Source organism: Boleophthalmus pectinirostris, unplaced genomic scaffold (assembly GCF_026225935.1).
Source record: "Boleophthalmus pectinirostris isolate CB_2022bp ecotype Guang Dong unplaced genomic scaffold, ASM2622593v1 HiC_scaffold_1125, whole genome shotgun sequence".
Taxonomy (NCBI): Eukaryota; Metazoa; Chordata; class Actinopteri; order Gobiiformes; family Gobiidae; genus Boleophthalmus; species Boleophthalmus pectinirostris.
This window is the reverse complement of record NW_026571004.1, coordinates 1,065-14,036: the sequence shown is the minus strand read 5'-3', so window position 1 is coordinate 14,036 and position 12,972 is coordinate 1,065. Positions and strand designations below refer to the sequence as shown.

The 12,972-nt window shown below is 40.7% G+C and overlaps 2 protein-coding genes and 1 pseudogene across 3 annotated transcripts; 2 read left to right on the top strand and 1 right to left on the bottom strand.

The window, feature by feature from the left end:
* Positions 1-224: 224 nt before the first annotated feature.
* Positions 225-9,665, bottom strand: strn4 (striatin, calmodulin binding protein 4). Its single transcript, XM_020918034.2, has 18 exons — positions 9,138-9,665; positions 7,334-7,437; positions 7,142-7,218; positions 6,949-7,027; positions 6,685-6,870; positions 5,962-6,139; positions 5,729-5,885; positions 5,129-5,224; positions 4,748-4,866; positions 4,484-4,659; positions 4,344-4,391; positions 2,847-2,968; positions 2,600-2,767; positions 2,343-2,483; positions 2,157-2,255; positions 1,999-2,085; positions 1,560-1,728; positions 225-1,341 (listed from the first exon to the last, which is right to left on the bottom strand). Coding segments are annotated over exons 1-18 (2,343 nt in total). The 5' UTR covers positions 9,474-9,665; the 3' UTR covers positions 225-1,340.
* Positions 3,079-3,195, top strand: LOC129407301 (5S ribosomal RNA; annotated as a pseudogene).
* A 46-nt stretch (positions 9,666-9,711) lies between the features above and the next one.
* On the top strand, positions 9,712-12,634 carry fkrp (fukutin related protein). Of its 2 annotated transcripts, none has more exons than XM_055148024.1 (2): positions 9,712-9,974; positions 10,339-12,634. In XM_055148024.1, exon 2 carries the CDS (start codon positions 10,430-10,432, stop codon positions 12,011-12,013), a length of 1,584 nt encoding a protein of 527 aa, XP_055003999.1. In that variant the 5' UTR covers positions 9,712-9,974; positions 10,339-10,429; the 3' UTR covers positions 12,014-12,634. The 2 variants fall into 2 exon arrangements, with proteins under 2 accessions (XP_055003999.1, XP_020773741.1); XM_020918082.2 differs by having other exon boundaries at positions 9,713-10,031.
* Positions 12,635-12,972: the final 338 nt, after the last annotated feature.

Below are 12,972 nucleotides of genomic sequence, written 5' to 3'. Positions count from 1 at the left end.
CAGATATGACAATGATAAAATAAAAATTGTTGGTAGCAAGAGAATGGTCAGGGAAGTTTCACTACCTAATATGTGGCACAGCGAGAACGGATTTTTTTGTTGTTGTTGTAGAGGACATCTGATTGCTTTCCTAAAGAGTAAATTAATTTTAAAAAACTGATTCATTCTCTGGCATTTTCCCACCAGACACCATCTGCACACTAGAACTTTTAAGGAGTAAAAAATATACATGTTAAATGAATAAATAAATTCAATCCAGAACAAAAACATTCTGCAATCTAGTTCAATGTTTAGGTTAAAATGATTATGGTTTCAGTCTGTACACTCCTTTTCATTGTGAATATGTGACCACGTCATAAAATGCCTTTATACATGTGAGTTAAAACTAGATCATATGTGGCCTAAATTACTGACACAGGCAGTATTTCACAAACACACATCCCTGATTCTGATTCATGATCAGTCTCTCGTAGCACCAAGATTGGATTAGTGCGTACACTACTCAGACATTAAAGTACTACAGTACAGAAAAAGCACCCAATCATACACTTGGCTTCATTTGCATGGGACATTGTGTTGCTTTTTTCCATCTGACTGCCAGTATAATTTCTATCTAGCAGTAGTAAAAATGAATTTTCAGATGTCCTAATTCATAAAAATTCCCATATACATCTGGCTTTAAATCAAGTCAGTTCAAAAGAGACAGGGGCATAACACTTAAGACAAACATGACTCTTGTCTTGGCAATTGAAATTGAAATTAAAGCTTTTCGTTAACACTGGTTAGTGAGTCTCTATAAGCAGAGCAAACATTCTCCAGCTCTACCTTTGTAACACCAACATTCTTTCTGAAGTCTTTGGAATGTAATGCATTGAATGTCAATGCAGAGATCATTCTGATGTTACCACTTTTCACACTTACTGCTTTCAGCCTTGCCCTTTATGGCGACAGTATGCATGTTAGCCACAAACAAATGAACCAATAAAAACCCTAAACAGGCAAGTGATGTAACTGTGCACGTATACTTTGTGATTCTCTTATATAATGCTTAGCAGTAAGCGCTCAAACACACAGTGCTTTGCAATACCATCAGCCCACAAAAGAAAGCACAATGGATTTATGTAGTGTAAAAAGTATTAGTCCAAAAAACTGAGCAGCCAGGATCCTTTAAAAAACATTATTACAGTATAAGAAGTCATTGAGGCATCACAAAACGGTGAGCTAGAGAGCTGGTGTCCTGTGGTGCCAGCCCAGCCAGTGGGCTGTTGGATAGTTGTGTGTGACAGTGTTTAAGCAGAGCAAAAATTGTCCATGAGATTCTTCGGTTGTAGTTACAAGTTTCTGAAAAAAATGAAAACAAAAAACAAAAAATAAAACATAAAACAATGTTACAGTATACTTTACGAATACGAAGACTACTAAAACTTTACTATACATTTCAAAATCACACTGAACAGGACAAGCCTACTAAATAAACTGTTCCCAAAACTAATGAAAATAAATTGTGACTTCACATTCCATAGGCACTTCCACAGCCATATCCTGTCCTCCCATCTCACCAGACAAAGATCTTGGCAAGTGCATCTGCGCCGGCGCTAGCAATAAAGGGTTGGGAAGAGTGGAAGGCCACATCATGTATGGCCTCGTCGTGTTTCTTCCTGTGGGCCGTGATCTCCTGCACGCACGTCCTGTTGTCAAGCATCCAGAGGCGCACTGAGCAGTCATGGCCTGTGAGGGGCGGAGACAGAGAGGACAAAGCTACTAAGTACTATTTATAAAACAGAAGGCATTGTCCTATTATCCCTCTTTAAAACGTAATATTAAAGTTATATAATGTTTCAGCATTTTTATGTAATCCATCATTCATCCAAGTGTGTTCCAAGAGGAAGAATTTATCCTGCCCACATTTCTCCTTCTAGCTTCCTCTGACTAGCACTTTCACAATCAGTAGCCAAAGGAACATAGATGTTTAGATCAAATTCTGTCTCTGAAACTTACTGCCTGAGATGAGGTAAGTCCCTTTTGGGTCTGTAGTGAGACAAGTAACTGCATCCAAATGAGCCACCATTGAATGAACAACTTTCCCTGTAAAACAGACAGAAACAAAAATAAAAGCTATGCTTAACAGTAGGGCCAAATTAAAGCTTCCTAGATACCTGTCTTGTTGTCAGCAAAGCGGATAGTTCGATTCTCATGTGCCGTGATAGACACCGCTTCTAAAGGGTGGCTGACTACACGGTTAATCAGTTCACTGCCTGTAAAGATATGTGGATTGAAATTAGAACAATAACAACAATCATGTTCTATTCCTTGTGAATTTTGAAAGGAGTCTAAAAGCTTACCATCCTTGGTCTCTGTCTGTAGTGTAGTGACACTCTGCTCTGTGTTGAGGTCATAAATCAATGTTTCACCACCATCATAAGACACCACAATTTGGTTAGGATCAGTAGCTACAAAAGCTACAGAGGTTGGTGTGCCATGTTCTATAAGTAAAATATAAATAATACAGTTAATAATACTACTAATAATATTACTACTAATAACAATAATAATATAACAATAGTACAGGATAACAATACTTATATAACCACAAGGATACCTCTCTCTTTATTGAAGACAGACAGACATGGCGTAGAATTCTGAGGATTCCAGATTCTAATGGTGCCATCAGCTGAACATGAAGCCAAGCGATGGTGTACAGCAGAATATGTGAGACCCCACACACTGTCCTCATGACCTGAGAGCACACTGCTCTCAATGCTGGGATCTGGAATAAACAGAAGACAGAGCAGCATGTAATACCGCACTCAATTTGCTATCCACATCTAACATTGGCACTTATTTACCATAGTTGTCGTAAGGATCCACATTAAGGTCTGGCATCTTCCAACAGCGAACTGTTCCATCTAGACCTCCACTGTAGCAGGTATCCCCATCCTCACCAATTGTGAGAGATAGTACAGCACCACTAAAGGGGTGGAACAGGTAATTTATAAATTACTTTCTTGCCTAAACAGTATAGTATATGCTAGTTTTGCACAGTCTCAGTAAATGGACAAGTCATGCCTCATATGAAAGCTCAGAGCCATACCGGCTTGTCAAAGCCTGATCCTGTCAGATCTCAGAAGCTAAGCAGGGCTGGGCCTGGTTAGTACTTGGATGGGAGACCACTGGGAAAATCAGGTACCACTGGGGGCCGCTAGTCATAAAAACTGTTGTTGTATCCTTAGGCAAGGCACTGCACCCTCATTGCCTAATATGAAAGTGGTGTTTGTGTGTGTGATTGACGGTGTTGGTCGGAGGGGCCGATGGCACAGATTGGCAGCCTTGCTTCCGTCAGTCTGCCCCAGGGCAGCTGTCGCTACAGTAGTAGCTTACCACTGCCGGGTATGGAGTGAATGAATAATGCTCTGTAAAGTGAGTGTCCAAAAAAGCGTTATATAAAACCTCCAGAATTTACTCACTGAGCTGCACTAGAACTGATTAATGACTGGCTGCAGATATTAGAGTGTAGGTAGTGACAATTCACAAGACATAGGTCTCCAGGAAGAACAGTTGATAGCCAAGGTCAAATACAATACAATCAATCAATGAATCTGCCCAGGGACTACAGGTGGAAATTAGCACTGATGCTACAACCTGGTACAATGCATCTCTCCTGTTAAGGTTAATGTAAAAATTGTGTGCTGTCCCTGTCATAAATTAAAAAAAAAAAAAATTATAAAAATAAATAAATTCAGATCAGAGAGTCAATTTAGGTTTTAACCAATGGGATTTTAGCACTGAAACTGCCAAGCCAACCCAAATGCAAGGCTCATTTCTGCTTTCTAAATGACGTGAGAACTCAAACACCAAAACAACTTGGCCATCATGTCTAATGAACAAATCATGATTATTATTGTAATGAGAGCCACATTTGATTTGAACATTTCGACTTGTACCTAGAGACATAGATATGTTATGTTTATGAAATTCTAAATCAAAATCTTACGTATAGTTAATTTTACTCCTTCAACCAGTGTGCCTTGTGGTAATGGTAGGTGTGATGTGCCTTGAACAAATTTCCAGTGTCAATGAACCAAATCACACATGCGTTCAACTGAATAATTCACCATTTAGGAGTGTCTTCAAGCAAACCTCTGCACCACAAACAAAGGCAAAATTATCATCATTGCCAACTTTAAAGAACCAGACAGAAGCGCAAACAATATTCGCCACATTATATATACCATATTTTTCTTAGGTGTGATTTGGTAATGTTTTCGAAGATGGTGTGCCCTGGAATCTTTTCAACCAAAAAATTGTGGCGTGATTCAATACATAAAAACACTGCTTTAACTTACCTGTGTGCTCTGAATGTGTAAATAGGCTCAACATCCAAAGCCGCATTTCTGTGGGAAAAAATAAATGTTACAGTCGTGACTCATACTGCCTCTTTATGTTACCAACACTGCACTGGAATAGTACTTGTATTTAATCTCACTTTTTTGAGTGCATTGCCTTGTTTAGGTTCCACAGTTTTAGTGTTCCATCTTCAGAAGCTGTGAGCAGCACTGCCTGGCTTGGATGAAAAGTCATAGCACGAATGGCATCAAAATGGCTCCGTAGTGTGAAACGTGGGTTCCATGTCTTCTTAAACTCTTCTCTGTTGTCATGCATCTAGTATGAAACGGTGTTCAGGATATATGAAATATATGAAGTATATAATTTATAGATTGTATTCATTTATCAATTTCTTTGTATTTACATCCAAAGAGAGATCGTTGTCATTGGCAACTGTGAGATCTGCCAATTCACCAAGGTTCATGTCACCTCCTCCAACAGCATCCATAATGAACACATCAGAGGAGAAACTGAGGGCGCCACCTTTAGGTGCAGTTATGGAAACACAAAGATTGTTAAACTTGAATTCAAGCCTGAATTCAAACTAAAATAACAGAAGCATATTAATTAATCATTTATATTAATGATGGAATATACAGCATACAGCTATTTACAAAGCATACAATATAATTATAACTAAAGATTTACCAGTCTTTAGTTACGACAATAATTATATTGTATGAAAAGAATTGAGCAATGAAAACTGTAAAAAATAAATATTTGATTGTTTTTTGGGAAGTCTTACCTTCCCCTGAGCGAGACTGTCCTGAAACAGATGGGGACGGGGCAGGTTTAGGGGGGAATTCCGGTATCATGCCTTGTAACTTGTTCCTGCGGTTCTCTGAACCAAGCAAGAGCACAAAAACACAAAATATCCAGTCATAGGGATTGTAATAGAAGGGCTATCAACAGATGGAACCACACAGACAGAAAAATACAGTCAAAGTAAGGCTGAAGATTTTAGAATGTTCAAAAGCTTTCAAGTCAATGGATAAAATCAAAGCACACAGCTAAAGCAGAAGACCCCGACACTGATGAACTGATGCAACATGCACAAGTGAATAGAGATTACATGATATACACCTACAAGCAGCAATCGCAGCTACACAGTGCTAAAGACAGACAGCATGTGAAACAGGACAGAGAGACAGGTGGTTGGAAAAGAGGTTGGTTTTATTGACACAAAAAGATGCTAGGACAAAGAGAAGCAGGAAGGATGGTGTGCAGTGAAGGGGTACGAGGAGAGGAGAAGGGATTCTGAGGACAGACAGACAGGTGCTAGGTGCACTGGTGGCAGTGATGCTGCTGTGATGGTGCTGATGATGTCGCTATGGCAACAGCGTACCTAACTCCCGTCCATCCCCCGAGATTCGTGCCTCTCCCGCCCCCTCCCCATCCTCCCCGGATCCCAGGAAGTCAAATTCATTCTGGGCATCTTCAGAATCATCTTCGTCCTCTTCATCCTCGGGGTCCAGATCTGTGGTCATAGGTTCTGAGCCCATCTAGAAAAGACCACATTCAGACATGAGACAGAAGCATTTTCATTAATTTTCGGTGCCTATGAGAAAATGTCCCTACCTTTACTCGAGACTTTTTGCTCTTGCGAGGTCCATCAATGCAGTCAGTTCCTATGCCCTTGAAATCATCTTCTTCATCACTGTCATCTTCATCATCATCCTCACAGCCATGCAGGAAGGGAATTTTATCAAGAACGGAACCACCCATGTGCTCCTTAGAGGTCTCTTTACCTGCGTTCCTACAAATAACAAATGAAGACATTAGGCTAAACAGTCAATTATGTCAGTAATGAGTGTCAGTTGAGCACTGGCCAACAGACATTTAATGCCTTTATTTTGAAGTAGGCATTTTCAGCTTTTATTATTTCCTCTATGCACAAACTGTTTAATGTATATACTAAAAGATAAGAATTCACATTATACTTCAAGTTAAATGTGACTTTACAAAACACACACAGCAAAAGAAAAATTTAACTCCATCAACGGGACAAAGTTTTACAGTGAAAAATAACTTTCATTCTACAACTTTAATCCATTTGGCAGAACAGATATTTTATTTTACTACAAATCATACCTGGACAACAGAGGAATTACCCAGACATAGCACTATATCCCTTTACTGCATCCAGACTCTAGTCTGATTATAAGATATGTTTATATGTAAAATACTGTTGCACCACAGACTTTATTCATATCACGTGTGTGTACTACATAATGTGGACCACACCCTGAGCCATCTGAGCCATGTCCACTGTTTGTAAAGGGCTTATGCCAATCATCTCACCTCTTGATTTGTTCTTCGATCTGTCTGACTAATAATGACTCTCCTCCCGTTCGTGGTTCCGGCTCTGAAAAAGTGTCACTGGGGGGAGGTCCGTTTGCCTCCGGACTGCTTCGCCCAAGAAGGGAGCGCACACGCTTGGATCGCATATCCACAATTGTGTCTGAATACCCCACTTCCTCTAGATATCTGTAATGGTAGAAAGAATATTGACTCTATTCAATTATCTATTAAGTGAAGTTGGAATAAAAGCAGCTGATCCCTTACTTGCGTAATAGTTGACGTCCCTCCTTCCAGGACATCTGATTGGCTGGTTCAGAGTCAGACTCTGCTGGTCCATTGGGAACTAAGAACACAGATGGGTCAATGGTGATGCAACAAAATAGTGCAAAAGGAAATATAGTGGGAGCTGGTCGTTTGAAATGACTTTATTTTCAGATCTGTTACGCAACTTAAATACCTTGGTCTGCCTCCGTTTCTGGCTTCTTGTCTGTAGGGCTCTGATCATTGCCTGTCTTCAGTTTCTGGTGTTTTGCTCTGCCATTGGACAAGCACCCAATCAGAATAGAATTCATGGGAAAAGAGCCACTTTAGTCTACACTCATCCAAAAATATACATGAGTATGCACAAAACAAAAGTAAGTGAAAGTACCTCTCTTGTTTAAGGGCATATTCTAGCATTTTGATGCGTCTCACCAAGTCCTGCTTCATATTCTCTTGGCCCTTTCTCTCACCCTGAAGAAATGCCACCTGAGCCTGAAAAACACATAGATAGATGTGAGTGTAATAAACAATGTAGTGGAAATTATGCAAAAGTATTCCACTACTTGTCAGTTTCTATATCTCTAGAACATATTTTATGTTGTTATTTCTTGTATGCAGTCTATTGTTCGACTTAAATGCAATTGCTCATGTACCCAAAGTCAGGAACACTGGAAAAGGAGAATTTGCTGATGAGTCATTCTGACAGTATTCAGATATCGTTTAGCGCTATATTAAAATATGCTTGCATATTCCCGATGATAGATTAAGAATGCATGAATAGACACTGCAAATGGCAGGAGTCTGCATCCTCTACACAAGAAAAGTTGTATTTGCCCATTACACTGTACATAAGCAAATAATAATAAAGCACTGACTGATTCGCCTGCTTCATGTTCCATGGTTGGGGCATATTTTTGCGCCACCTCATATGGACAAGTCACAACCGGTAAATGTGCTGATAACCATTGAATCTTAAGTTCCTTACCAACATTTTAGCACTCAACCAGCTGTTATTTGAGAGATCACAAACATTCCTGCAATAACCACAAAAACACACCACATTTGAACCCGATAATGGGTTCATTCTTATTTTATCCTATTCCATTTCACATAATAAAGCTGAATTTTGTGTTAAACTCTTTTTTTTTTAAGCACCTGTTTTATGGAGTAACTGTCTAATAAAAATCGCTCATTGTGTTGAATTTAGACAGGACAAGGCCAGTGCCACCTGTCTCTTGTGTTTGCAAACCCAGAGGCCTGCATATGTCACTGAGACACAAGACCACAGGTGGACCTAATAGTTTGACAATCCAACACTGATGATACAACACTGCATATATAACTGCTTTAATGTTTTATGAGGCTGTGCGGTTTAATTTTTGCCTTTTAATTGGAAAGAATGAGAGTTAACAGCAAAAACAACCAACTATCCTGTGATTTAGCTAGACTTGAGAGCAAAGATGGTGCTAACTGTTTCCAAGAAACCAGACCACATCCAGCAACGTGTGCACACATCAAACCAGTTTCCAAACAAACCATAATAGCAAGATGGCCTGCCTTTGACTTTAGTCCCACTTTTCTAAACACTCGTATACAACATGTCTGTACAGCCAGTTGGTATTGTTCATAAATATTTCAACTGAAATCTATTTTTAACATAAGTGGGAGAAAGAGTTGGCGAAATGCACAGAACAAGAGGACAGCGGGAGTAACATAAGCTTTAGGTTGAGGACATGTACTGTGGACGTCCAGAAAGACTATGCTTTTGTGTCAGAGACTGTCAAATCTGATAATCCCGGTGCATTCCACCACCAGGATTGTTTTTCATACAAATGTTAATGGTACTTACTCTACTTTATTTTAATGGTGCTAGGGGAACACAGCGAGCGTGCACCGTGAAGGCTATAATAGCTGTATTTTCATAATGTTCATGAGTCAAGATGCATCAACTGGGAGAATGTTTAGTGGACAAGACCCAACAGGGAAAGGCATCGAGAGATTAGCAAACCCATTAGCACGGATGTTAGGCTGATGTTTGCTGTAGTAATAACACATCCTCTTCAGTGTAATAGGTTAGCCCCGTTAGCTTTGTGTGTGATTCCACAGCACAATAGGGATACAAATATATACCCACTGTACATGTTATTAGTCATCATTGTATGAATTGTAAGCCAGGTATAGTGGAGATTTACCCGGAGTTCGTCTCTCTCCGCCTCCCAGCGGTATTTCTCGGCCTGGAAACGTCCCCACTCGTACTGGATGAAGTGGAGGATCCCAGGAAGCGTCATTCCCGAGTCCCCTTCGTGTAGCTCTCTTAGCTGAGAGCCAGGCATTGGCCCAGGCATAGACCCAGGGAGGAGGCCCACCGAAGCCGCCGCGGCCCCTGGGGCCATGGCCCCGGTCGAGGCGTGTGCTGTCGCCTGGCTCGGTGCTGCTTTGGGCCCATTTGGGTTGCGTCCTGCTATGCTGCTACCAACGCTGCCGCCAGAGTTGGGGTTTGGTCCTCCGCCGGATCTGTCCGCTTCCATTTTCACCGTTCACGCTTCCCTCTGGACAAGGAGGTAGACACGGTTTGTGTTATTGTACACACAATAACAAAAGTAGCCCGCAGCCGTCTTCTTCCCAGAGGCACTTCACCATAAGCTACCCTTCTTTCTTCCTTTTCTCACGCACAGAAATTACTATTCTTCAGTGCGTAAAATACTACACTTCCTCTGATGCACTTCAGAATAAAAGCTGTACACTGAGAGCGGCTAAGAGGCTCAAAAAAACATCATGTCTAAAATATCCTACTTTAACATCTCTGCAGAAAGATTGGAGATGAAATAAAGCTCACTGGCCATGTACGAAGCTAGTGTCCATACATAACTCTCCGGCTTAATAATACTTTGTATTAAAGAAAAATATCTTACTACTACTACTCGCTACTTTATTTTGGAGAGGTGAATTTTAAACAGGAATTAGAAGAAAATCAGACACTTGCGATAAGAGCTGGTTGCTAAAGCAGATTTCTATGGCTAAAGCGAGAGGTAATATGCCCGGGTTTCATCTTCGTTTAACTGTACCACTGAAATGACTGATGCAAGGTATGCACGGCTTTGTAACATAAATAGCATTCATTTTATTTATATGTATTGCTTGTGTTGCCTGCCATGTGGATCAAATTAGCATCACTGTCTATTCCAAGTGCTACTATATGCATGTCTTAAAATGCACATATGACTGTCTGCATTTATCTGTAATATTTAAGAAGCATTTAACGTATTATTTGCAATTTCTGTGTTTGTATTGACTAATCTAACCGGAGTACTGTATTGTGTGCTTGATTGATGAGATGCAGCTTTATGATCTATCAAATCTGTTTTGAACTTAGTTGTTTTACCTGTTTTCCAGCTTACTCCTCTCATGCCATTGAAGGGATCACTACACACATGGGTGTCTTGGACTATTTAATGTCAGCTTACAACTTGTGAAAGAAATTGCCATGCGCATTAGTTTCTGCCAGGGCTTGTTAACCGCAGCCATCATCCTGAACCTCCTTGTTCTCTACTATGTGTCACGAGCTCAACAGCAGATGTTGGAGAAGAGAAAGGAACTAGGCCGGGGCACCAAGAAGGCATCACTGCAGGGATCAAGTCTTGGGAGTGACATGGGCATATTGGCAGGGCACACTGGTGCACTGGACAATCATGGTCGAAGCCCTCGAGTAACAACACTACTTAGAGAGTTTGAAAACTTTGAAAATTATGTTACAGATGTGGCGAATTCCTTTATTCGACAGCGACCTGAACTGCCTTTCCTTGTGGTTGCGGACACTTCTCCTTACCCTCCGCTTGTGCTTCCAGAGGGCACCCGTCTTCTCCTGCTCTCTCCCAGCCCAGATCAGCCTCCACAGGCTCATAGGCCCGAGTTCCACATACAGACAGAGTTTGTCTTCCTGATTCCCGATGGTGTTGAGTTGGAGCAGCCTCGAGTGATAGAAAGACTGATCCGGGAGTTAGAAGGAGAAGGCGGGGGCCCTGTGAGGCTGGTTGCTGCCCCTGTTTTGACCCGGTCAGCGGTGCAGTGTCTCCACCTGAGGGTGAACCTCAGAGAGTGGACCGCCACCTACTCTCCAGCCGCCTCTGGGAGCAGTGGAAGTGTCTGCACGGCTTTACAAGGTGATGCTGTAGTCCTAATGCGCACAGAAGACCTCTTTAATCTTTCTGTGCCACTTGGACGGCCTCTTTTCTCTGCTCTTTTTATCCAGACTGCTCTTAGAGGCTGGAAGGTGAAGTTGCTGGAGAGTCCTTGTTTCTCAGCCAGCCACAGACCTCTGTTTAGTTCGGCTCACAATCAGTGGAAGGCTGACACCCGACTCAAGGAGGCCACTGGGAGGCTCATGAAGAGTTTTGGGTTAAAACGTCTTCTTCTGCCTGAAGGAAAGGAGCAGTGGTTTGGTTGCAGTAAAGAAACACCACGGTGTTTTGGTACAGTACAGGAGAACACACCAGAGTATTTATACCTTGATCGCTGGACACCACCATGCTGCCTGAAAGCGCTTCGAGAAACCACTAAGTATGTAATTAATATTCTCGAGAGCTCAGGAGTGCGGTACTGGTTAGAGGGTGGTACCCTTTTAGGTGCCGTTCGTCATCAAGACATTATTCCGTGGGATTATGATGTGGACCTGGGGATTTACCTGGAAGATGTACCTAACTGTGATCATCTAAAGAATTTAGACTCTGGCTCTTTGGTAGATGCAAATGGATATGTCTGGGAGAGGGCGGTCGAGGGAGACTTTTACAGAGTTCAGTACAGTGAGGCCAATCACCTCCATGTTGACCTGTGGCCATTTTACCCCCGTAATGGTATTATGACAAAAGATACATGGACAGATCACAAGCAAGATGTGGAGTTTCCGGAGCACTTCCTGCAACCACTGGTGCCCATGTCTTTTGCTGGTATCAATGCTTATGGACCCAACAACCACCGTGCATTTTTAGAGCTGAAGTTTGGAGAAGGTGTGATTGAGAACCCACAGTATCCTAATCCAGCCAAGAAAAGATTAGACAAAAGTAAATTATGAAAAAATTTTTGTCAAATGACAAATATGGACAAATACGTGTGTATTGCAGAAGGGATGTTTAATGTATAATAATTTAATAGAACTTTACAGCAAAAACATTAAACATTACAAATATTTTAACAACATAAAAGGTTAGAGGGAGTGTTCACCCGGATCGCAGATTAAATTATATTGAAAAACAGGTGCTCAACAAGTTTCTTAAAGGGCAAATACTTCAAAAAGATTAAAAAAAAAAAAAAAAAAAAAAGGTCTGAGGCACATTGCCCTGATGGAGATGGAGACTGCTTTATTTACACCAAAGCGTTTCAGCTTTGACATAAATAAAGACAGTGGCCGTAGGTTATTTATTCTACAGTAAGTTTTGAACAATTGTTTTGTTTAGGTTTTCCTTGAGCAATATGTGTATGACTGAAAATTGTCTCAAGATATTTCTCTGTATTGTGAGCCATCATATAAGATATACATTTAATGTGCAGTGGTAATGTTCATCTGTAAAACGTTGATCCATCTTCATGAAATGAATCACAGTGGTACACAACGTTCAGCCCCCAAACTGTCTATCAGTCTATAGTGCACTATAATGTTTAACTTGTTTAAATAAAACATTGTGCTATGTTTTAACATTGCTTTTGTGTCTCGTATGTTTTTATATTTACTTTTAAGCGCACAATGGATGTGATTGCCACTTTTTCACACTAGGTGGCAGGGTAATCATAACAATCTTGACTTAGCTACTTGTAAATGTACAATACATGCCACGTGTATTAATAGACTTCAGTCTAGTCAGAAAACCATCCTGGATGGATGGTAAAATACAGAAGACATAACTTGTTCTATAGTAGAATTTTCAAACAAAAATATTGACCAATATAAGAAAAGCCATTTATTGATTTACCTAATGACCATACCATAATTCTTATAGGAAACAATAGAATCATGACACAACGAATTCCAAATAC